The following is a 25611-nucleotide window of genomic DNA, read 5'->3' as shown; positions in this document are numbered from 1 at the left end:
AGGAAGTCTATCATCTAGATGAAAGTTGCTCATACACTTCGGAGAGGGAAAAGAAAAAAAAACACTAATATGCATTAAATGAGAGAAACCCAGAAGGCAATGGTGTAAGAACGCAATTCCACAGCGACTGCATAAATAGAAGTATTACATTATAAAACAGGGAACTGTTTGTTCCAGCTCATAGACCCCGGGTGAAATGGCAGCTGTACACTATTTAGTTTGGGGCACCTCATTAATAAAAAGGGAATTCTGAGCAGAGTGAAAGAAAGAATTGAGGGAGCAAAAGGGACCAGCTTTTAGTGGAAGATTAAAACAATGACGTATGCAAAGCTGGTTAAAAAAAAATTAAACCCTGAAATAAATAGGTCTGAGTATATTGGTAGAGGAAGAAGAACCCCATGAAATGACATAACAGCAGAATAAAGAGAGTGGCAGAACAGATGGACCAAAATGCGTTCATGGGGAGCAGGGACCCCCATAGCCGGACGGCACCATGGTCCCAGTCTTGGGGCCCTAGCGTGTCTGTGGGTGCTGGGCCCCATCCCAGGGCAGAACCAGGGGGTCAGACATGAAACACAAGCCCCAGAGGTAGAGAATGAACTTTAAACAAAACAGGCATCCATGATACACGCGGGAAGGCACAGTCCATCTTGCAGTGACCTGGGGGTGACAAAAATCACCCTGATCCCCACACAGGACTTTCCCAAAGTGACAATTCATACTGACTGCTAGGAGGACTGGCCCCTCCTCTGTGATAATTCTACTCGAGCAGAGAGGAAGCATTCTCGAATTCTGGTGTATCCCATCGTTGGGGAATCTAGCTCCATCTATACAAAAAAAGGGGGAAGAGAGGCAGCTGGGTGATGGGCACAGAAGCTGTGGGCAGAGAGGTCCACGGGGGCTCTGGAGCGATGCCTCCAGTAGGGAACGAAGCTAAGAGATAAAGTGATGCAGCAGAGCCTTCAGAGCGGAGAAAACGTCTACTCTGGCAGAGGGTTAGCCATGAATTAATCATAGGTACCTAGAAAACCAGAGAAAACAAAAAGTTGTACAAGAAGGTAAATGAAATTATAAAACTCTACATGGCTCAGTTGTGATTAATATTTATAGAGTCAGAATAATGAAAATACTGAATATTAATATGTCCCCAAATTATTATTTAATCATAATGGAAGATAGATCAGAGGGGAAGACAGAATGTATTGAGGGGCTGGGGTGTGTGGGTACCGAGTCTGTGTGCAAGAGGGTGTGTACAGAGTGGGGGTGGGGGGGGGAATGTGAGTTTGTGGATGGGGTGTGTGTGAGTAGGTGTCAGTGTGTGGGCTTGCAGAACGGCATACTAGTAAAATCCTCATCTTCCAGTGTAGAAAGCCAAGAGGTAATGTCTAACACTTAGCCAAAAAAAAAAAAAAAATTTTCAAGCAACAATAGTAGAGGCATGTTAAGAAACATGGCCATGAGTAGCAAAAGGAGCAATTAAACTTGAAAGCCAGTTCTCTGGGGAATGGCACTGGGGAGGGCCATGCCATTTTTCACAGTAAGGTTTATATAACTTTTTGCCTTTAAAAACTGTAAAAACATGCAATCTGATAACATTAGGATTAAAACCCCACACAGCCATGACAGCTCAATGGCTGACAGGGTGCTGCAGGCAACGGAGAGACCAAAAGGCCCGCCCGAGTCTGCAGCCTGGCCAGGTTGTGCGGCAACACGCCATCGGAATGAGCAAAGGGGTTTGTCTGCAGGAGAAGTTGTGAACCGGGGCCTGTGAGGTGACCCCAGTGAAAAAACCCAGGGACCTGCTCAAAGGGCACGTGCCAACGGCAGGAGAGCCAAGTTTCAAGAGGCTGGGAGCCAAGGGCCAGGCCTAGTGCCTGGCGATGCTGGCCTGTGGGGCAGACCGAGGACCACGAGCCTGGGAGGGGCGTGGAGGACGGTCTGGAGCCGCCGAAGAACAAGACAGAAACACGGCCAGGGACGGGCGCTTCCAGAAGGCACTGGACAGAAATCTCAAAGACCAAGAAAGAAGCCCAGCACGTAGCCACTGGGCTGGGTGCATCCAGGGTCAAAGGTTCCTTGTCAAGCATGGTTTGAAGACGAGAGGAAACAGGCTCTGATAGGCTGACGTGTGAACTAGAGATGGACCAACACAGAATGTTCTTTCAAGAATCTGAAGATTCTGTTGTAGACAGACAGTGGGGCCCAGGATTTAGGGAGAGCTTTCGCTGTATGGTTTTTAAAGAGACAGGTGACTGTCCTATGCTCCCAAGTGGAGAAAAAGGGACTGGGAAGCTGGAAAAAGTAAGAGAGAGGGGACAGTCTACTGCATGAGGTTCCCGTGGGAGTAAGTCACATGGGGAAGACAGGAGAAAGGACTGCAGGCTAGAGGACAGGTGGGAAGCAGACACGGGGCAAGGGCTACACCAAGGTCCCCATGCTCTCTCTGAAGGAAGGGGCAGTTCTGAGCCAGGAATAGCTGGGGCACTCGGATACAGTCACGATGTTTTTAACAAGCACTCGCTGCTTTGATCACCTCTGAAGTTCATCCTTACAGATCAGACTCGAGGCCACAAACTGCCCAATCTCAATTCTGAGCAAGACACACTTTAGCATTTTCTTTATGTTAATCTGAACCCAAAGACGGAATCTAGAATGCACGCTAGATGCACCTGGGAAGAGGGGACAACACACGGTCTGGGCAGGGGCTCGTGACGTGCAAAGAAAAGTGGTGCTAAGTTCCTCTAAAAACATTTAAAAGTAAGAGGAGAGTGACAGTCCCTGCGTGCCCCCCACGCCCAGAGCACAGCGGTCACCCGTGGCCCGCGAGACCACTCACCGGGGTCAGTGGAGGGGCATCTGCGGATGGTGAAGATCTGCCCCAGGTCCTCGTCCTCCTCGGGGAGGCCCTTCTGCAGCCGCTGCAGCTTGCGCAGGCTCTCGCTGCGTTGGTGCTTCATGGAGCGCACGTGCTGGATAAGGTTGAGCTTGGCCTTGGTGGAGTAGCTGCACAGAACGCAGTGGTAGAAGCAGCTCTCGCCCTCCACGCCGCTCTCGTGCTGCTGCAGGTGCTGCGAGGGTGAGAGAGAGGGACGTGCCCTGGTCAGCCGCACCGAGCCCAGCCCTGCCGTGAGCCCGCCCGCCCGCCAACCCCTTTCCGGGGTGACTTGGTTTTCCCAGGGGGCCCTTCCCCAGCAGCTTGATGAGGACAGGGAGCAAGGTGACTCTCGTTCCTGCCTCCCCCAGGGGTGTCAGAGTGCTGAAAATGCCAATGGATCCGACCCTCCCAGCATAAAACTGGGCTTCCTGGCACGATAATCAGAGGTTCACTCTTTCCGCTTATCTCCAAAGTGTCTGCTCTATGTGGAACTGGGGTCGGCAAGCTATGGCCACAGGCCAAGTGCACCCTGCTGCCTGGTTCTATAAATAGGGTCTCAGTGGAACACAGCCACAAAATGTGTTGGTTTGTGCATTGTTGATGGATGCCTTCTGAACACCGGATGGAGTTCAACAGTTGCAACAGAGATTATGTGGCCTGCGAAGCCTAAAATCTCATTATCTGGCTCTTCATGGAAAAAGTGACAAGCACCTGTTTTAGGGGATGGTCTACAGGGTGGTCACCTTACCTGCACAGAATCTTAGGTCAGTAACGAAGCACCAAAGTTGCTGTGTGGCTATTTCACAAGAAAGACGATTCAAGCTTTTGTATTTAGAACTAGTCTATTAGGAGAACCTGAAATCAGGGTTTCCCCTAGATTAGGAAGAAAAGAAAAATAAATTTGTCCAGACCAGTTCTCTCTCAACATCTCAAGGTCATTTGGCTTAGTGATCAGATGGTCACAACTACACTCTGGGTTGTGTTTGTGTTGATACAGAACTTTGATTCCAGAACATGGAAGCCCAGGAGTCGGCAGGAAGCAGACACGACAGGGATAAAGTATGGTACGCAAACCAGTGGAGGCCATGGAGTTAGCAGAACCCAGACTTCTGCATCTTGAAGAAGACTTGTATCCAAGCACAATATTCACATCCTTTGGGGTCCCTGTGGGAACACGTGGAAAGCTACGGACCCTTTCTATTAAGAATTAGAGAACTGACATGCTCCTGGTATAGAAAGGCCACCTCCTTCGTTTCAAATGACTCATTTTAGGGGAAGAGGAAATTTTTCTAGTAGGTACACATAAAGCAGGAAAAAAAAAAAAAATCCCAAGAAGTTTTAAGTGGTTGACTCAAGGTAACACAGCTAGTTAATGGGAGAAAGAGAACTAGAACCTGGCAGCATCCGCCCCCAGTATCCTTCTGGAGGAGGAAACTGAGATCATGTATTTTATGGGCTCATGTTACCACCTGTCCTTCCTTCCTTCTCCTCGCCTTCACCCCCACCTCCAGTCCCCCGAGCCTGGCCCAAGGAACCACAATAAAGCCTTGGGACTGCTCTGTGCTGCTCCTCTCCTTTCGGACCACACTTGTTCTATTTGACGCCCAGGCCTGGTAACCGCCTCTGGTCCTGCTTGGACCTCTGTCCTGTCCTGATTATACTGTGAGACACTCAGGAAGCACAGAAGTCAATGCCCTGCACTCTGCTCAATACTAACAAGAGTGGCCCAGTTGTTCCTACTGGATGACACAGCTTTGAGGCTCATGCGTTCACATGCACACATCCTATGTTCACGGAAAGAGTGTGAACATGCCAGAAGCAGGTCTGAACCTCACTGGAAGAGGAAATATGAATGCACCAACAGAGGGCTGAAGAAGGGGAGGGGGGCGCAGGCCCTCGTCAATGTAAACTGGCTACATGACGTTTACTTTTGCTCTGGGGCCAACTTGCAGGTAACACAGTGAAGGGCTTCACAGGTATCAGCAGAGAACAATCCCTTCTTTCCCAGAAATGGGTGATTTAACACACACAAGTGCAAAGCCTTGGAGCAAAACAATATGCCTTCCCCTGGCCCTGCCTCCAGTAAGAGCTGGCCTACAGCAATCACAACCAGAGAGAGACTGAATAACAAGCAAGCTCAATGTTAACTGTCAGATTATGACCACCAAAAACACAAAGCTACTTTTCTTGAAATAAATTTGTGCTGGTTTTTTTTTTAATGGTTTCACTTCAGTTTGCCCCCTCCGACATGTCTCCCTGCCAAGGATGGAAAGCTCCAAAGCTACATTTTTTGGAGGGTGGGACTCTGTCTGGGGAAAGAGACTGATGGGCTGGATGGAAAGGAAAACAAAATGAGCCTGCCCACGCTGATTCTCCCCAAATTCTCCATAGGGACCCCCGAAAGCAAAAAATGGAACCCAGTTATTCCTGGGAGAAAGCGTCAGGGTTGCCATTGAGGACCAGGGAAGTCGTACAGGAGCCAGGAATGGCCATCTTGGATCACCAAGACCCAATGAATTACATTTATTAAAGTTTCAACAAAAACTGACGAATGAAGGGTAACAGGGAAAATAACCATGGACTCTGAAGCGGTAAGTCCTATCAAGGGATTCTGGTGGTATCGGAAACCACGAAATCACAGAAAGGGTCACTGAAGCCTTAACCCCGAACTCCCATTACCTTCCCATGAAACAGGATTTCCTGGCAGTAAGGCTCTGAATCTTAAACACGAAATTTTAATATGGATGTGAGGGTTCTTTTCCAAATGTCTGGGGTTTCCAGTCTCTGAGCCAGAAGAGAGGATAACATGGCCAGAAAGAGTTGGATGGGAGCTGAGATGTCAGACATCTTTCATCCTCAGACTCAGGGGCTCTTGGGTGACAGGGCTGTATAAATCCTCAACATTTTATAAAATAAACATCACAATGGGGACTCCTGCTGGAAAAATAACTGATACAATGATGATGCCCCTAAACCACCACACTTGACTCCTGGTAGTCACTGGTAATCTCTGCTGCCACCAGGAAGTCTTTTGGTCTGCTATGTGAGAACCATTTTGGAAAGAAAATGGGTGCCTGATACAAATGGTAGAGATAAGAATAAAAGCAAAAAACACGGAAAACAGAGCCACGGCCTCGCCCTCTGAGCCTGGTATAGCGGATATTTCGGATCCCCTCTCAGAGACTTGCACAGAAGCTTAATTCAAAATTCCTAGCTTGCTTATGCACTCCAAGTTCACTCTCCAAGACATACACATGGAAATCCAGAATAAACTACTTCTCCATTCCTAGGAAACACCTGCTCATAAAGGTTATACCCCAATCCAAACTTCCTCTACAACTGGAGTCTCTGGGGGTCTACCTGCGCATGACCGCTCCTGTTCTCACCATACCTTATAAGCTCCCGCTTGGGCAGTTTTCAGGCTGTCCAACATGGAGCAAACGGGGCTCCGAAGCCAGCAACAGGGTCCTGACTTCTCCACACCATCTGGTCCCTTCCCAGGCTTTGAGCGGGTCCAGGCCCCCTCTCCCTCCCAAGATGCGCTGGCCTACCCCTGGAATTCCACCCTGGGAACCTGCCTAGTAAGAAGCAGCAGGAGGGGGTGGGACTGAAGAGACTGACTCCACGGGGCCAGCCCGTCACCCCGGAAATGCTTTCCCTGCGGGAGAGAGTAGATGTTTTCATCTGGAGAAGGAGGGAGAATGATTTGTTCCTGACCCAGCTAATTAGGATACCCTCAGTTGGGATCATAATGTATTTAATTAAATTCACTGCAATAATATGAAGAATCCACCGAGGCACAAACCCCGGTGGAACACTCAGTGAAGGGGCTGCCTCCTCTCAGAGTTCCTGCTCTTCTCGGCAGGCAGGAAATTCTTCTCCCACACAGATACTGGACTCCCCCAAGCCTCTCCCCCTCCATCACAGAGTTTGCCCAGCCTCAGGTAGGAGGACCCAAGTCTTGTTTGGCTGTTTCCATTTATTTCTTTACTCTGTGCTCAAGATTCTGAACTCTATGCTCAAGATTTCTTTCCGTTCACCTCTAGAGGGTCAGTGGTGCAGTCTAAAAAAGAAAACAGGGGACTTCCCTGGTGGTTCGGTGGTTAAGAATCTGCCTTCCAAGGCAAGGCATGTGTGGGTTCCATTGCTGGTTGAGGAACAAAGATCCAACATGCCACAGGGCAACTAAGTCCATGCACCACAACTGCTGGGCCTGTGAGCCTCAGCTAGAGAGCCTGCAGCATGCCCCAAACCACAGGGCCCGTGTGCCCTGGGGAGCGAGGGGAGCAACCCACACACCGCAACGACAGACCCCACACGCTGAAAGGAAGACCCCGCGTGCTGCAAGACCTGATGCAGCCATAAAAAACGAAAGGCTTTTTAAAAATAGAAAACAAAGAATAAGAAAGCAGAATAACTTCAACTGCGGTCAGTGTGCTACATGGGGGCCCGAAGCAGAGTGGTCCCTGAGCCCACTGTGCAGGCTCTGGTTCGATTCTAGACGTCAACAACACATGAACACACACATACCATGTAAACACACACACAGACAGACAGACAGACAGACAGACACACACACACACACACTATGCCCTACCCGAGGGCCTGACCCTGCAAGTAACAAGGCAGTGATGGTGGTGACTTGGCAGACAGGCCCAGGGACATGAGGAGGGCAACCTTCTGGTGTGCATACTGTCATGAGAACACTTCCTCCGGCACAGGAAGATCACTGGATCACTCAAGAAAACCAACCAGTGAGTAGTGAAGAAGCAGGACCAACAAATTAGCCAAGGAAGGGAGACTGACTCAACCAAAGAAAGAGCAGAAACCAAGGTCCAGTCCAGCACTCTGTCCAGCCAGTCTCTCCTACAACCTTGAATCCTGAACCGCCGAGGGCTTCCCTGGTTTCCCCAGTCTTACGGTCTGGTTTTAAAGGTGCCTGCAAGGGTTTCCCTGGCAATCCAGTGGTTGGGACTTCGCCTTCTAATGCAGGGTGTGCCGGTTCCATCCTTGGTCAGGGAGCTAGGATCTCACACGCCTCATGGCCAAAAAACCGGAACATAAACAGCGGAAGCAATACTGTAACAAATTCAGTGCAGGCTTTGAAAAATGGAACACATCAAAAAAAAAAAAAAAAAAACTTTTAAAAAAAAAGTGCCTACAAAACACTGGGTTACATGAACTGCAAGCGTACAGTTGTTTCCACTGAAAGAGAGTTCTACATGTGGCAATAGGATTTACTTCCTGAAAGCACAAAGAAGTACAAGGACCCACAAAAAGGAAATAAGTACCCGGTCTGACTCATAAATGGAAGCAGGGAAAGAACTCTGCAAACTCCAACTTCTCCAAATGACCACCCTGCAGCAGACAACAGATGGTCCTCCCAGCGAGCGCACAGGAGCTGGACCGGCACGCGCTGGGTGAGCAGCACCTGCGCTGGGAATGAGTGAGGGGGACCCCCTTGTGCCGACCAGGGACCCTGTCCTGTCCATCTGTCCGATCCTGTTGGAGCATTTATATTTTATCGATAAAATGCTGGGCTGGGTTTAGCTGGCAGGTGACACTCCCGTGCCCCTGACCTGGAGACGTCCAGGGTCTCCCATCTTTGCTTGTGGGTCTGGTTCCAGGGGAAGAACTTGGAAAAGACAAGACCTCAATACAGGCAAAGGCATCTCGGATAATGAGCCTGGCACGTGAGGGCGGGTATGAAAAGGAAATGAATAATTAAAAAAGAAAGGAAAGGAGCCGGCTGGCATTATTTGTGGGATTTCACCCCATTAGTATGTTGGGCTTGTCCACCCTGGCCAGCGACTGAAAGTCAAAGAGATGAGAAGAGGGCTCTTGTTAGAAAATAATTCATCGCGAAAATCAAAAAAATATGTTCCTGTTACTTGTTTCCCAGGAAAACTAACCAACTTCTGTCAGAGAACATCGATTTCTATAAATCTGGAGGGGCCCCGGCTCCCTCCTCCTCCCCAACAAGAGGAAACTTCTAACATCTGGTTCTTCATGCATGGAATGCAAAATATTGATCAGGTTTTGTCAAAGCCTCCCCTTTAAAGTAGAAATGGACAAAGTACACTCTGACACTCGCACACACACTCTCACAAATGAAAACACACAGGATTCACGAAGGGAGCTTCCTCGGGGAATAATACCTGTTATGAGGAACACACAGACGCCCACCCGGCTCACCACATTCTCCCACGGATACATCGCAACCACACCCGGAGGGCAGATCAAACGGTGAAGCACCGTGATGGATAAGGTAAAGCGGCTCCCAGGGACCCACCCCTCCTGGGGCACATGGGCGACCCTGGGGGTGACCTACACCTAGGAGGAAGGGCCCCCCAACCCACACACGGAAGGCCTTGATGGAAGAGGCTGCTGTCCCATCAGACCTCTGGAGGGGAAAACTCTTAACCAGAGCAAGCCAGGGGCTCAGGGCGAGGGTGTAGAAGTCTCACCAACACCTCCGGTGAGACGGGACAGGAAGATGAGGGTCCGGAGTGAGCCCACTAATTACCCACTAAGATGGAATAAGGAAGACGTGAAGGGGGTTAATTCATCATCGTAACCCTGCTCGGCAGGTACTGCTGAGGAGGCACCTTCGCACACTTCATTTTCTCATTACAGCCCGAGGTGGGCGGTGTTTGGCGCCTGTCCTTGGAGAAACCCAAAGCTCTGAGAGGTCACGTGACTTCTCCCCCCCACCCATGAGCTCCCACAGAGTGTGGACAAAACAGGACTGGAACCCCGGGGCTGGAGGCCGGGTCCACGGTTGTCCAGCGATGCTGCGCTGACTGCAGAGGGCTCATGTGACCCAGGACGCCCCAGACCCAGGCATTCACCTTGAACGCCTAAGAAGAAACTGTTTTAGGTGTAACGCAACCTGGAAGGGGGGTGGTTAATTTTTTAATCAGGGGTGGTGTTACTGTTCCAGATTTAATGCCGCCTTCTTAGGAAAGCTTCCGGAAGGTCAACCTAAATATATACGCATTTTCTGTTTCATGTTGGCTTTTCACCCACTCTCGCCCTCGACCTTGGCACATGTTAATTTAGTCCTATTTCACTGCAGGAGCCCAGCAGACAGCGTTAAGATATAAGTCCCGACCACAATTTACAAGAGAAAGTGAAAGGAAGTAAAAACGTTCCCTTAGATCAATCTCTGACCTATTTTCTGGTTTCTAGGCCAGACTCCTCACGCCCTGGAACAAGCTCTGACTGTTCACTCTCGGCATCCGAGTTCCAAGGCTGGAGTTCAGACTTCCCAACCCTGGATCTCTTGGCTCGCAAGAATGACATCTCCTCATTCAAAAGTCTCAAGAAGATGAATGGTCCTTAGAGAGAAGCACAATAAATTCTAGAAGTAAAATAAGCATGAATCTGCAACCATCGAGAGGGTGTATCAGACTTGGCTTTGAATCTTTTCTAGAAAAAAAATCCAAATGTGGGCTCTTGTGGAATGCTGGTACTAACAGATTTCATTTTCCTCTGTTGGGAAAACTCCAGAGAGGGGTGTGGCATAACCACACAGAGACAAAGCTTCTCAGGGTGTGCAGGCATCTTTCCTAAAGGAGGGGACCCATCGGAGCACGGGGTCTCAGGCAAGATAAGAGCTAGTTTCCACGCTGGTCAAATGGGCATGTACATAAGCTGGGAAGCCAAGGGAAATACATGGCATCAACCTGACCATTCTCCAGGAACGAGCCCAGGCTCCTTGAGTCCGAAGGTCACCCCTTTGTTAAGACAGGGCATGGGGAACAGTGACTTTCTTCATTCGTGAAGATACGCTTCCTCCCTGGAGCTACTCTTCAGCTCCCATGGGTTTAAGTCCCCACATGAAACAAAGGCCTCCATATTCGTGCCATTCAAGCTGATCCCCAATCAACTCCATGTCACACTGCTGCCGAAACGGTGGTTTACGAAGCACTCTGGATTAAGGCAGGCCGGGGAAAATCCTCCCTCTGTGCTACTCTGGGCAAGATATACACATGGGTTGGGCCTCAGTTTCCTCATCTGCAACACAGGACAATAACAGGACCCCCTCATAGTACCAGTGGGAGAGGTCAATGGGATAATTCATACAAAGGTGCTTAACACGGCACCTGCTGCATGGTTCACCTTCATAATTAATAAGGTTATATTATAACTATCATTAGTTTCCAAGCTGGTTAGGCTTTTGGGATTAGGGACAGGAATGAATGTTACTGAATTTACCTATTTGACATTTCCCTCCTCATGCCCAGTCTGTCCGGCCCCATCCCTGGGAACCACCACCAGTCCCAAAGACTCCCAGTCCCAAAGAAGGATTGTTTGTTAACAGTAAAGAAATTTCGATGTGCAGAAATTATGAAACAGAGGGGAAACTGCACATGCATGGGACTGACTTCTTCCTTACAAGAGGCGCTTAATTCTCATCTTAAGTCATTTGCCCAAAGTCACACAGCTGGTGCGGCAGAGTCAGGACCCTCACCCCAGGCCCTTGCTTCAGAACCACATCTATTTACTGGACCTATCTGTCTGTCGGCGCCCAAATAGTGAAAAATCAGAAACCTTGTTCTTTAGCACATCTGCCAACACCCCAGGTGAGGACCAAGGAAGGAGAACTGAGCTGAAACAGGCACATCCCTGGTTTCCCAAATCCACGCTGAAGGATTTGCTTATTTGTATCTCCAATCCCATGACAGTCAACACAGCAGAAAGAAAAAAAAAAAGAAATACTTGTCTGGTGGTCAAAACAGGTGCGTTACTTCATCTGTGAAATACAGATGTTTATACTTGCCCTGTCTTCCTTGGAGGCAATTTTGAAAACCACATGAGCAAACAAATGTGAAAAAGATTCAGAAGACGGGAAGGACTGCCCAAACATTTGGCACAGGCGTCATCTTTCTACCTTGGGCCTGGATGTTGCTTCCTCACCTGGATGGCAGGTACACACCGTGGGCTCAGCAGTTAAAAATTCCAGCAGTTAAAGTTCCAGCTCTGTGGTCCTCTGGCTTGGCATGCCTCAGAAGCACTTAGGGCGGGAGGTGGGGTGTCCTGCCGCAGAGCGTTGGGGCCCACCCTGAGGGTTTCTAATTCACCAGGTCCGGGTTCGGGGTAGGGAGGGAGAACTCCTGACCGTCTCCCTGATGCTGGTGGTCTGGGATCACACTCTTGAGAACAGCTGCTTGGGACAGCGGCTGCCATGGAGGAGAGACCCAAGTCGGAACTGATGAAGGTATTTCCTTGCAAGAAGGAAAACTGCTCAGGCCTAAAATCTCCGCATCACCCATCTTTTCCCAAAGAGCATTTCAGATGCTAGCAAACTGCACTCGATAAATCACGCAGTGCCAGCACTCAAGAATTCACCTCTTTAATGAAAAAGGCCCACGGAAGCAGCTGCCTGCTACTGGCCCGCTCCAGATACTTCATAAAAGTCGGAATTGGCTCCATTCATCTTCCTCTCCCCTTTCACACCTGCAGTCTCAAATTTCCTGGGGCTGGGGCTGAAAGCGTGACTCTTGATGGCGAGGCATGAGGCATCACTTTTTCCTCGCGAGCTCGGCACCCCGCTGAGCACACCTGTCCAGATGTCTTGCTGGAACCCAGCCCGCCGGAGAGTTTCCACCAAATATGAGAAAAATAAAACGGTCTTTAAAATTCCTCCCGTGCTCTTGAACTTTCCAGCTGCTGCTGCTGGGAGTCTGAGTGTGATGCTCCAACCTGGAGGCACCTCTTGAGATCTCAGCATCTGCTGACCAACACCCTCATCACCCTCGTTATGAGAGGGGTCAGGGCTGCCAGGGTGAGACGGGCAGGGGGCAGTGAGCACGCGCAGAGCTTTCTTCCTCATAAGCTGGGGGGCAGGGGGGGGCTTCATTTTTTATTTCATTTTTTTCCCTTCGAATCAGAAAATGGGAAAATGACTGCACGGAAGAGAAAAACTCCCTTGAAACAAATGCCTTTCATGTCGCTCCTTTTGGGTGCTAAGACGTTTCACCCTTTCTCCTTAAATTCTGTGGATCTTGTTGACGGCTGAGGAGAAGTTACGCTTGTGGGACGGGGACAAGGGACTGAGACAGTGGAAAGAGAGAAGTGCTTCTCTGAGGAAGCGGAGTCGAGAGACCAGGAGATGGCCGGCAAGAGGGGATGTAGTTTTGCGAAAGATGACAAGGCGAGTTTCTCTGCTCTGCCTTTGGGTCCCCCCCATAAATAACCCAGACAAACACCCTGTGCTCTAGGTTTTGCTCTCCTTCCCCCGCTTTTTAAGTCTCATTAAAAGCCGATATTGTTCGGCCTCAAGATGGAGAGCTCAGCATGGATTTTACTGAACGTTAAATCAACCAGCAAGCGTAGCCAGCAAACTCTGTGGCACTTTAACTTTAAATAATGCAATAATTATTGAATTTCCTTTTTATAACTGAAGTGCTGGAATGTAAACAATGGGGCTGTAATTGCAGGAAGGGGGGATCAATAGAGGCAATCGTTTTCAGCCATGTTAATTGTAAATACAATTGCTCCAAGATGTCAGACTTGTTCTTCTTGCTCCCAGAATCATCCTAACGGATGACAGAGTCCAACTTTCCCATTACAGCTGTTCGTTTCTTTAAGAGGTTCTCAATCAGGTCTGATCAATCTGTCAAGATAATGCATGGAGTAAGTAAGACTCTTCCAAACACAGGCTCCCAATCAATAGCGTGGACCAGCTTAATGAGGTGGGGCTAAGGCCCAGAGGGAGGCAACGGCCCCCAGCTTGCGCCTGGGTTTGGCAGGCTGGCTTCCTCGCCTGGCCTTGGTAAACAGATCAGCCCTTAATGAGGACATTAGTTATGCATGCTTCAGCAAGCAGCAAGGCACCTGTCCCTGGGGACAGACGGACAGAAAACAAAATAGATTAACAGAAAACAATATGGTGCCAAATTAGGTCCAACTGAAGACTTTTCCCTCCTTCTCCTGTGTTCCTTAATTGTCCAGCAGAGTGGAGGACGTCAATTAATCATTCCAATGGGCAAGAGCTCAAGGACCGGGAGCATCCATTGAGAGCTGGAGGATCTCCGGCTGTCTGCTGGCCTCCCTGGGGCTGTCACTCTCTTAGTGAACGCATCCCCGGCATGACATCTCCCAGGTACAAGAGGGGCCTCTCCCAGAAGGAGACAAGGGAGACCACTCTGGGAGGCCACAGACCCAAGTCAGACGAGAACAAGTCTGCTACTCTTCATGGGTGCCATCGGTTTTTGAGATCGAGTCTTGGTCCTGAGAATGGGTGAGCCCTCGAAGATGGGGAGGAAGTCAAGAGTCAAGAATCCCACTTCACCCATCCCAGCATCTATGCCATTTGCACAGGCATCACAGGAGTCTGAATTCCCGTGAGATAACCTGGAGGGTTCTTTGGGAATCTGGAGAGCTGTCTTACCTCCCTCGGAGGGCGCCGTGCCTGTGTGTGCACACTTGTTCTTGCTGTGACTGGCCAGGAGGACAGACTGCTGGGGAAGTCCTCCAGAAAAGACCGTGTTCCCAGGTACCACTAGTGGTAAAGAACCCAAAGCCCCGTGCCGGTGCAGGAGACATAAGAGACATGGGCTTGATCCCTGGGTCGGGAAGATCCCTGGAGGAGGGCATGCCAACTCATCCAAGTATTCTTGCCTGGAGAATCCCATGGACAGAGGAGCCTGGTGGGCTATGGTCCATGGGGTCACAAAAAGTCAGACACGACTGAAGCGGGGATGAGCGAGAAAGAAAATAAATATACAGCTGGAGAGATCAGAGCTCTCCTCTGCACAAAAGCCACACCTTCTCCAAAGCCTTTCCCAGGTCCCAGCTCCACCCCTCCTTCCTCTGGGCCCGCAAACCCCACTGTAGCAGCATCCACTCTGGACTCAGCTGTGCTTCAAACCACCTCCAACTCCTCTGCCACACCAGGGACAGCACCTCACAGGCGGGGAGAATTTTCAATCCTGGTTCGGGGCACAGCTCCTGACCCAGGGTAGGGACTGAAAGATGGCTGGCTGCAAGTCTGAATAAGCTGAGATGCTCCTCTAATGCTCCACTGCTGCTCTTGGTCCTCAGCTGTTACTCCAGACCGAGCTGGTCAGGTCCGATTCCCTCCTCCATTTCAGATGTCCAGCCTCCACGCCACACCCCACACACCATGAGACGCCTGGCCGTTCCCACCTTACCCACCAGCCCTGGCCTTTCTGTTCTTGGTGCCTCTCCTGCTTGGAGACCCTCCCCAAACCACCCTCCACCTGCTGACGAGCTGCACAGCAGCTATAGCACGCAAGAGGCACCCTTCACACCTGGGCTAGAAACCCATCTCCCCGCCTCTGGGATGGCAGAGCACAGGTGGTCCCACCCACGCCCACCACGTGTCATTCTTTTCAGCAGATGCTCCCCTGGACTCCCACGTGGGAGTCTGCAGTCCAGGTGGGACACTGGGGCCAAGGGATAAATACGTTCGCTAACATACACCATTTGTTTAAATAAGATCATTATTTCAGTCTATGGATCGCAGAAGTGCTATACTTCTCCCACCAAACTAGCCAAACGTTCCCCAGCCAGAGGCCAGCTCAGTCACTGTCATTCCACCCTCTGCTTCGTCTACACCCTTTGCTGTGTTTACGTGGCTTTAACATGGCCATCCTCTTTCACTACTGAACTGACAAAGGGCTGTGAGACTTGGGGATACCAAAAAGCAGCCAGCACACCTGGATGATCACAGAGACAGGGGCAGAGAGCACACAGCACAGACGCCTCTGCTGGCCAAGTCACTCAGCCGAGACGGCTCCCAGGATGAGTGCAGGTGTCCACGGCACCTTTGTAGGTGAAAACAGTTTAGTACACAGGTTAGTTCTGACAGAAAATGTCCACAAGCCAACGGAGTGACATGATAGTGCTCAGACATCTGGAAGGAGGTGGCTGCGTGGGCAGTCCCACCCCACGCCTGACAGAGCAACTGGACTGTCTCCATATGCGAAGCACCAGGATGAGGAGGTTTCTATTTTTTCACAAACGCACCCATACATCTTTATTTTCTTCCCAAGTTTCCTGTCCTCCTATATGCTGACACCCGCTGCTATCTGGACGCCAAGGAACTGGTTATATGTTACACTTTCATCAGTTTTCAAGCTCTGAGACCTTTGAGGAAAGAACCATTCTCCACCTGGCCTCAGATGCTGAATACCTGGATGTGTCCCCCTCCCTTTCCAGCTTATGCCTGAGCTTCAGGTTCCTCAGCCTTCTGACTGGCTGGCCCCACTTACAGCAGACCCTTCCCAGGGTCTTCTGAGTGATTTGGTCCAGAGATACCACACCTCCTGGTTCCGCTCTCAACCTCCCAACAGAATGTAGCTGTGAGGCCAGTCAGTGAGTTATATTTTTCAAAACATATTTCTAAATGGTGGGTTTAGGGAGGGTTTTCACCAACCAGCCCACATTGACCAAAACATCCCTTCCTCATTTTCAGCAAGTTGACTCTGGCCCAGCAGGTCCAAGAGCCAGTGTGAGATGGGTGGGACCCACAGGAGACGGTCTGCTGGGGGCACGGATAGTTTCATTCTGGACAGATGACGGTTCGCAAAACCTGCTGGAGAATTGTGAGGGATCTTCTGCAGTAAAATCCAAGTTTCAGAAAACTGCATCTATAAAACTGGCAACTGGGGAAATCTTGAGCAAAATGATGGGGTGTAAGGGGTGGGGGCTGGGGGGACGTTGGAGAAAGGCAGGACTAGGGAGAGGATGGCTGAGATCCTGCTAGCCCTGGGGCAGGGCGCTCTGATGCAGACTACACGTTAGTAGGGACTGTGCGACTGGGTCAGCGTGACACGTGGATACAGACCAGCATGTGGCTGCTTCCTGGGGCCCCAGTATAAGGATGTGGCCGGTCACTCCCCACACCTCAACGTGTTGGCTGGCAGCTGTGTAGAATCTCAGATCCAGGAGCCTGCTCTGTATTAATATAGACTATACAGCATTCTTTTAAAGGCTGAAAGTAATAAAATATGTATTTTTCAATGACCTTTCCAGATGACTCTATAATAACATGAGGCCAGAGGAACCAACAGCCAGTGGGGTTTCTGGTGACACATATGTTTACAGTGGGGGTCTTTCTGCCAGCTTTGGACCCTTCATTCCTCATCTGTCTATCTACATTCCTGCTTCCTGTTTCCTCACACAACAATCAGAGGTACTATTCATCTTCTCTAATCACTGTCTCCATCACTCTCTGTACATGACAAAGGTCCTCACTAGAGCATCTTCTCACCTTCCCCTCTGCTGCACCACCCCCTCTCCAGCCAGCTCTGCTGTCTCCTGAACTCGATCCCTCGGTGGCCCCACGTGTGTGCAGGCAAGTGTGCATGTGTGTGAGAGGGAGAGAGAGATACTGGCTCACACCACTCCCTTCCGTGCGTACCTGCCCCCCAGCTCCAGCTTGTGTGTGTGTGTGTGCCTGTGTTATGTGTGTGTGTGTGAGAGAGAGATACTGGCTCATGCCACTTCCTCCCATGCATACTTTCCTCCCAGCTCAGCCAAATTCCGCTCCCCTTTCTGAGCATCACACAGTCCACCGTGATTCTTTCTCCTCTGACCTCAAAGCCTCCACCTCACAGCACATCTTTTCCCACTGAGACCCTGAAGACCAGTTACCAGCTTTACGTATGTGCCATATTCCCCCACGAGACTGGAAGGCTCCTGAAGGCAGGGACCATGTGCCTTCCTATGGACGCACGTCATTCAGGTCATTCTGCAGCAAGAACACAGGCCTGGGAGCTGGGGGCCGTGTGGTGGAGGGGGCGCTCAGACACCGAGCTCTCTCCTCAGGTTATCAAATGGAATAAGGCCATCATACGACGCAGGGCCATGAGGATGCAGAGAGTAAATCAATAGGAATGTACTTCATAAAAGGTCAGGCAAAGCTAAAAGAAAAAACATTGCTGGGTGATGAGAATCAGTTGGAGGGGGGCAAGTGAAGACTTGGGAAGCCTTCCCCACCATCTGATTTCACTGGGGTCCTAAGTCTAGACAGAGACGAATTAATTACTGGATCACCCGTTCACTCACCTCGATAATGAAATTGTAGGCCTTGCTGGGCAGGAACCAGTGAGGAGGACCGGCTAGCCCCTGGGTGTGAGTCCCACTGGTGCCAGCTTCGTTTCCCGGTGCCAACATGACTCACAGATGACACAAAGCGCCAGTGGGCTTTCTCATTATGTGACCTTCAGCAAGTCACCCTTTCCCGCTTCGGTGATAAAATCTGGATGGCGACGTGAAGAACCTACTTCACGGCATCACGGTGAGGAATGATGGTGGCGCGCAGCTTGTAATGACTAGGAAGCACTCTGTCTTCGTGGACAGCTAGATTACTTAACATTTAGAATAATACTGCCTGTTTCAGGTTGAGAAGGCATTCAGATTTTAGCTGAACTGAAGGCTGAACATATTCACTAATGAGCAGTGTCCTTCCCATAGAAACACTGAAAGCTACTCAGTCTACTGAATAAAATGACTAGCAGTACATTAGCAAGAAGCTGATGCAGGTTTAGTTACCATGAAACCAGGGTCACTGCATCCAACATCCGATAAGCAACTTCTTGAGATCACAGAAATAAACCAGAGCAGACCGAGCTGACAACTGCATTTTTAAGGAAGGACCGAGATAAAACAATTTCTTAATCCACAATTTCCCCCGAATTTATAAAAAAAACACAACTTCCACTAAAAGACATATTTTTATGATCTAGATCAGCTGTCGGCCAATTTTTTTCTGTAAACATCTGGACAGTAAACATTTTAGGCTGAGGGCCATCTGGTCTCTGTTGTCACTGCCTAACTCAGCCACCAGGGCATAAAAGCAGTGATGGACTGTGTTACAATAAAACTTTATTTATAAAAACAAGTGACCGGCTGGATTTGTCCATCTAGTAGTAGCCATGTGCTAACCTCGGATGTAAAACTTTGTGAAAGCTTTACCCAATCATTCAGAACATCAGTGAAGAGAGGTGAACACACAGTCATGTGTACACACACACACTTTTTTAAGCAAAATAAGTTCCTTCCAACTCGTCAAACCCCAGTAAGAGCCAGACATGCAAAGCTGTTGTAAAAGTAAGCTGTTTCAAAGTGAAGGTCAACAGTAATTCAAGTACCATTTAACTTGGAATTGTGAAGTCACTCCAGAACAATTCATCCTTGTTTTCAGACAGGTGAACGTAAGAACATGTGCGTAAACGTGCTCTGCAGCTGGCAGTACCTGTTCTCAAGTTCCACATCTCAGTCTATAACCACTGTGAACAACGCCATGTGAGTAACAGTTAAGGTTATACATTGATTCAGAACTAAACAATACCTGTAACCGATTCAACTTTTAACCAACCTAATGATGGAATTACTAACGACAATAATAAAAAAAAAAAAGTAAGCAGCCTCTGTGCCCTCTAGCAGCTGAAAATAACCTGTGTTTAAAGAGCCCAAGGAGCAAAATGAAAAGGTGAAAAATCAGGTCACGACTGTCCCCGTGTATCTTCCTGCACACCACGCTTCTGTTTCCTAAGCATCTCTTGAAAGGAGAATGCCAGCAATGATCTTGACATCCAACAATGAGTAATCAGGAAGTCTGGATTTAGAGAAATAAAATATTTAAACATTCTCTCAATAACACCATCCATGTTTATCTGGCCTTGCACAGACTTCAAAGGGTTTGGTGCTTCATTAGCTCAACTGATTCTCACAACTACCTCGTGAAATAAGGGCTATACAGATGCCTTTCTTCACTGTCTCATGGACAGAAGAGAGCGTTAGGTCAAAGAAGAGAAATTGGCCGTAACTGGGGTGACTGTGGGTATGAGATTCAAAACTCTGAGTTTTAAAAAATTCTTAACTTCAGGACTAACACATTATGATTGGTGACTGTGCTGTTCAACCAAGACTTACAGACTGTGTTTCACAGTTAGCTGGGTAAGATCAGGCAGGTGTTCTCCAGCCTGCACCAGCACCCACGAAAAGATGCCTGCATGGCTCCTGTAGGCTCTTGGGTTTGTCTCTGCCACTTATAAATGAGAATGGGGCTTGTATGTGGGGGGCCACGCAAGTTAACCCCCAGTCTTCTCATCCTGGATCCACGGTGGTGGTGCCACACTGCGATACACTGTGAATAACCCAATGCAAAGATCCCCCGAAAACCAATGCCTCTATTGGGAGCAGCAGACTGAAAAAACCAAAGGCGGAAAGCTAAGCTGTACCACGCTCGGGTGAGAAGGGTGTTCAGGATGAATGTGGCTTCATGAGGGAAGCCAACTTAATTCTGCCACTGGAGTTAATATTTGTTAATTGGTAGGAAAAGGTAAAATTAATGAGGACATTAACATAGCTATTTAAAAACAGCTCCATGTTCCTCCCATTGTAACACATGGAACTATCAGGAAGTAATTGAGGGAAAAGGACACTGTCAATTCTCAATTATCTGCATGAATGAAGCGCTCAGTGACACGGATAATCCAAGTCATTTACATTTGGATTTAGAAAGTAACATCTTTTTCCCTTGGAAAACTTACCTTCCTAATTACAGCTTGCCAAATGTGATGGAGAAATCAGTTTACCTTCTCTGCCAGAGAAGAAAGTTGTTGGGGAGGGTACAGAAACTGCTGGGAATTTCAGACCTGCCACAGATAACCCAAGGCAGATTAAAAAAGAAGTACCGACAGTGGTGGTCCAATATGCTAACCATTAGCCACTTGTGATGATGTATGTCTGAATTAACTTAAATACAACATGAAGTTCCACTCCTCAGCCACGCAGGCTGCATGTCAAGTGCTCACAGCCACTTGTGGCTAGTGGCTGCCATGTGGTAGCAGATATGGAACACGTCCATCATCCGGGAAAGTTTCAGAGACAGTACTGAATTCGAGGCTGAGGACAACCTCTTACTTTCCGGATCAAGTATAAAGTTGGAGGCAGGGAGATGCTCTGCTGCCACTTTTGCAGAAAACAAAAGGGAACTGTAATTCTTGACTCTCTCAGCTAGTTTAATTTCAGGCCCGGTAATGTAGACTCTGTCCAGGGAATAGCACACACAAAAATAACATTCCATTCTAAGTAAAATGAGGGTTTTTAATTAACGCAGTAGAGAAACGGGTGGATAAAAGGTGAGGCAGAAGAGCCCGATTTTGAGCAAACTCCGGACATCGGCACCTGCACGCAGTGTGGCCACAGGGCTGAAGGTAAACAGGACGGAGCTGGCACCCCCGAGGGGCCCACACGGGGAGGTGGCTGCCCAGGTGCCACTCGGGAGCCGTGTCGGGCCTGGTGTCACTTCACATCCTCATTAATTATCTTGAAAGGAGAGGGTTAGTAAACAGCAAGTTAATTAAATTCTCAGATGATGCTAATTCGGGAGGCTTTCTCAAGACTGGCAAGGGCAGAGGCAATATAAATGGGACCTGGATGGGTTAGAAGTCAGAGTGGAAAATAAAATTAAGCACTGGCTAAACAAACGCCGCTTTAAATAAATCTTTTGGAAGAGCCAAAATGTGCCCGAAAAGGAATCTGGAAAATAGTTGTACTAAAATGAAAAGGTTTCCAATAGTCTAAGGCATATAAGCAGAATAGGAGCTTTTTTTTTTTTTAAGGCTTTTTTATGATGTTTAATGCAAACGTTTACATGCCCTTGGGCTTCCCTCATGACTCAGCTGGTAAAGAATCTGCTTGCAATGCAGGAGACGTGGGTTTGATCCCTGGGTTGGGAAGATGCCTTGGAGAAGGGAACAGCTATCCACTCCAGTATTCTGGCCCGAAGAATTTCATGGATTGTACAGTACATGGGGTCACAAAGAGTGGGACACAACTGAGTGACTTTGACTTGACTTTACATGCCCTTAGGAGGAGGTTTATAGGAGGAGCACCCCTGTTCACTGTCACCGCCCTTGAGAGCCATGGACACAGAGAGCAAGATGCAGTGCGGGGCCTTCCGCTCTTACTTCATATTCTTTAAAGCTCAAGACATTTTTCAAACAAACAGGTAGGATGAGTTGGGTTTTTTAAACTTGTTTTTGTTTTTCTTTTAACTTTTTAGTTTGAAATAATTTTAGATGTACAGAAGAACAGCAGAGATGTGGTACAGAGTTCCCACGTGTTCTCACCCAGCCTCTCCTGCTGTTAATGTTTTGTGTCTTAACATCTGGGACATTTGTCAAAACCAAGAACCAGACGTGGGCACAAAGCTGTTACTTAAGAACAGACTTTGCACATTTATGGTATTTTCCACTCATGCCCTTTCTCTGTGCCAGGATCCAAAGCAGGATGCCACCCAGCGTTTAGATGTTACATCTCCCATCCATCCCGGTTCCTCCCTATGTCTGGTGACTTCATCACTTTTGGACACAAGTGGATCAGGTGTCTGTAGAGCGTCCCTTGATTCTGATTGGTCAGATGTTTTCTCACAGTTTGACTGAGGTTACTGCATCACTTCCGGGGAACATGATGTCAACATGACTGACTAATCACCGGTCAGGTTAACTTTCATCACTCTGAGAAGGTGGTCCTGTCAGGCTGCCCCACTGGCAAGTTAATCTCTTTTCCTTCCCATGCTCGATTCATCAGAAGTGAGTCACTAAATCCAGCCCACGGTCAAGAGGAAGGGAATGAAACTCCACCTTCTGGCTACTATGCTGTTAAATAAAATTTTAAAATGTTCTAAAAGAGACAATCTTCTCTTCATTTACAAAGAAGTATCTAGGGACAATGTCTATCTAGAAAGTTAGAATTGTTGCCCTCCTTTCGAATACTTAGATTCTCAACATCAGAGATGAATGCACGCCCACAGCTGCAGAGCCCTCACTCTGCACCAGGCAGTGTCCTGCCCACTTAGACATACTAGCTCATTTAATCCTTAAAACAGCCTGATAAAAGTGGGGCTTTGACATTATATTAATCGACTCCAAGTGACAAGTGGGGAGAAGTAGCACAAAGGTGGCACATCGCTTGCTCATGGAACACAGTTATTAAATGGTGGGGTGGGATTTGAACTCAAGCCTCCTGGCTCTAGAGGTCATGCAATCTAGACAGCTCTCTGTAATCCTGCTTCTCAACATACAGTTCCACAAGTTCAGGACAGTCAAATGCATAGCAAAGTGTAATTCACAAAGAAGAGTGACCTGGGGCAGGATGTCTAGACCCAATGAGAGAGAGAAGCAGTCACAGTGGCTCCTGAGGATCCGCACTGCAGGGCTCAGTGGCCCAACAAAATCGAGATGCTCCAGGCGGGAAGAGGTCAGGGTTTCAACAGAAGACAGTCCTCCTCTACCTTTAGAGTGAGGCAGGGAACGCCAGACGCCTGAGCAGGTCAAAGGAACTCTCTCAGTCCCTAGGTACAGAAGATGCTCAAAATCCACGGACCACAGTACTTACCGACACCCCAGCCCATCTGTCACAGAGACCAGCTTGGAACTGCCTCTTCCCAGCCACGTTCACTTTTCCTCCTCTTCTGAGGGTTCACTGTGATACCCTCAAAAGACACTTCCGGAGTCAGCAACAGAGCACAAAGGTCAGGGCTGGAGCAAGTCTGTCTGTCTGGGGGCAGAGAGGATGCCAGCTCACAAAGAGCCAGCCACCCAGATGTGTGGTGGGCAGGTGGGGAGGGAGACACTTGGGCCCATGACCTGCCTGATCTACAACATGGGCTCGTTTAATCCCAACTGTTAATGATGTGATATCCTGACACCAGAAAGAAACAGGGAAAAGCACTGCTTCTAGAAAAACAAGAAAGGAGCCAGGAATGTGTGGACAGTTACCTCTCTCCCCTGATCGCCCACTTTATTCAAATTCCCACACTGATCTTTATCATCACCCTTCATCACAGAGAAAAACGATGAAGTGAGCAGGGAGCAATTCCTTTTCCGCCTTGCTGGGTGCCCACCCCACACCACTGCCTTCTCCAATTAGCCCCTTCATTTCTTCTCCATCTAACTCTCGCTTGTACTGTTCTCCAACAGATTCACCTGCAAAAATTTGCCTTTAAGATTGACACTAACATAGAACCACATCAATTCTACCACCACCCTTATCCCATCTCACACATGGACAGAGAGCAGATCTTCCATCAACACCTAGAAGCACAGAACAGGGAAGAGAAGGTGCCACCCCTGATGGCTGTCTAAGCGTAGGTTTTCCAGATCAGCGTCCTCAGTTTAAACATATCCATCAAGTTAGATCTTAAGGGGAAAACAGAACACCTCCTCTCAAGATGGAGTCTCACTGTGCATTTTATAAGCATGTGTACACATTTTATTCAATGCAGAAGAGTGTTAACAGCAGATATCTGAGTGCTTACTATGTGCCAGGTCATGGTTCTCAGGGCTGTTCTAAAATAAAACAGATATATCACCAACCACCCTAGAGGGAACTGTGTAACATTTCAATGTATTCTTTCTCATGCATTTCAATGCTTTACTTTGGTTGGGAAAAATAAAATCGTATTCAAGAGGAGCACATTTCCCGATTTTTAATGGCCCCCAAATCTAAAACTTATGGACTGGAGCATGATGTTGGCAAACATCTAAAGTCACTTAAGCAGATGTTTGTAAGCACTTAGAAAAGTAGTGAATCACGAGAAGTAAACATATATTCACCAGGAAGAGAACAAGAAGCTGACATCTTTCTTTCCTTGACTTTCTGCTTTATCTTCCCCTCAAGTAATGTCTCTACTGCTTTTATTACTAACACTGAACTGGTGGATCATCAGAAATTAATGACATCTGATATGTCTCTCATGATATCCTTGTGAAAAATCTGGAAACAGGGTGATCTGATTCTAGTATGGTAAGATGTCTCTGTGCTTAGCAATGTGGCAGAAAGGACATTGATCATAAATGAAAGCCCACCTGGAGAAAAATGTCTACAGGCAATCACAGTGACCTCATTGGACCGCTCTCATTTAACATTTCCAATAGGATCTGAATAGAGACAGGGGTTCTGCCCATCAACACCCGCCCCTCTGCAACCACACAGAGTCTAAAAGTCATAGAGAACAGTAAGCAGGTGAAATTTAGACACTTTGAAAAGATGACTGATGAGAATGACGACACCTTAATACCAGGCAGTATTTAGTTACACAACTAAAGTAACTAAATAAAATAGTTCGGTATGGGTCCCAGTCAAGGCAAATTAATGAAACAAGAGAAAGTGTAGAAACAGATCCAAATAAGAATTTAGTGTGTGATATGGTGGCGCGTATAAGTGCAGAAGGAAAGGATGGGTGGGTTGCTTCGTAAGTGGGGTTGGGAAGATAACTAACTGAGAAAAAAATAAACATGAAGGAATCCTTGCCTCGTGACATATACCAAAATAAACTCCAGATGGATGACCAAGTTTAGTGTCAAAACACCATGGAAGAACTAGCAGCAAACGTTTACGTGAACATGGTGTGGGCAGGGGAAAGGGATTTATAAGCTTCACAGAGGCGAAGGAAGCAGAAATGAAAAGACTTCAGTATATAAAAATCTGTAACTTGGGAATCTCAAACATATCAACAGTAAAAGACAATGATGAATTAGCGTGGGGGGGTGGAATGAAACCATAATAGAGAACAAACACATGTTTATTTAGCTTTTTTTATACAGAAAGAGCTCTTCTAATTTGTTTATTTACATTATACCCTTGCCAAAATATTATTTACAATAGTGAGATACTAGAAACAATATGAATGTTAAGTGGAGGAGTAGCTGAATAAATCGTGGCATCTTCCTATGGCAGTGCCTCATCCA

General features: G+C 48.2%; 1 protein-coding gene across 4 annotated transcripts in view; it reads right to left on the bottom strand.

Annotated features, from left to right (window-relative positions):
* ZFHX3 (zinc finger homeobox 3) overlaps positions 1-25611 on the bottom strand; it is a 244621-nt gene that overhangs the window by 91855 nt on the left and 127155 nt on the right. For all 4 annotated transcript variants that reach the window (XM_065925670.1, XM_065925668.1, XM_065925669.1 and 1 more), the window contains one exon: positions 2837-3068. In XM_065925670.1, the coding sequence (XP_065781742.1) occupies positions 2837-3068 (232 nt within the window). The remainder of the gene's footprint in view (positions 1-2836; positions 3069-25611) is intronic.

This window comes from Muntiacus reevesi, chromosome 2 (assembly GCF_963930625.1).
Source record: "Muntiacus reevesi chromosome 2, mMunRee1.1, whole genome shotgun sequence".
Classification (NCBI taxonomy): Eukaryota; Metazoa; Chordata; class Mammalia; order Artiodactyla; family Cervidae; genus Muntiacus; species Muntiacus reevesi.
This window is presented reverse-complemented; position numbering and strand designations above follow the sequence as displayed.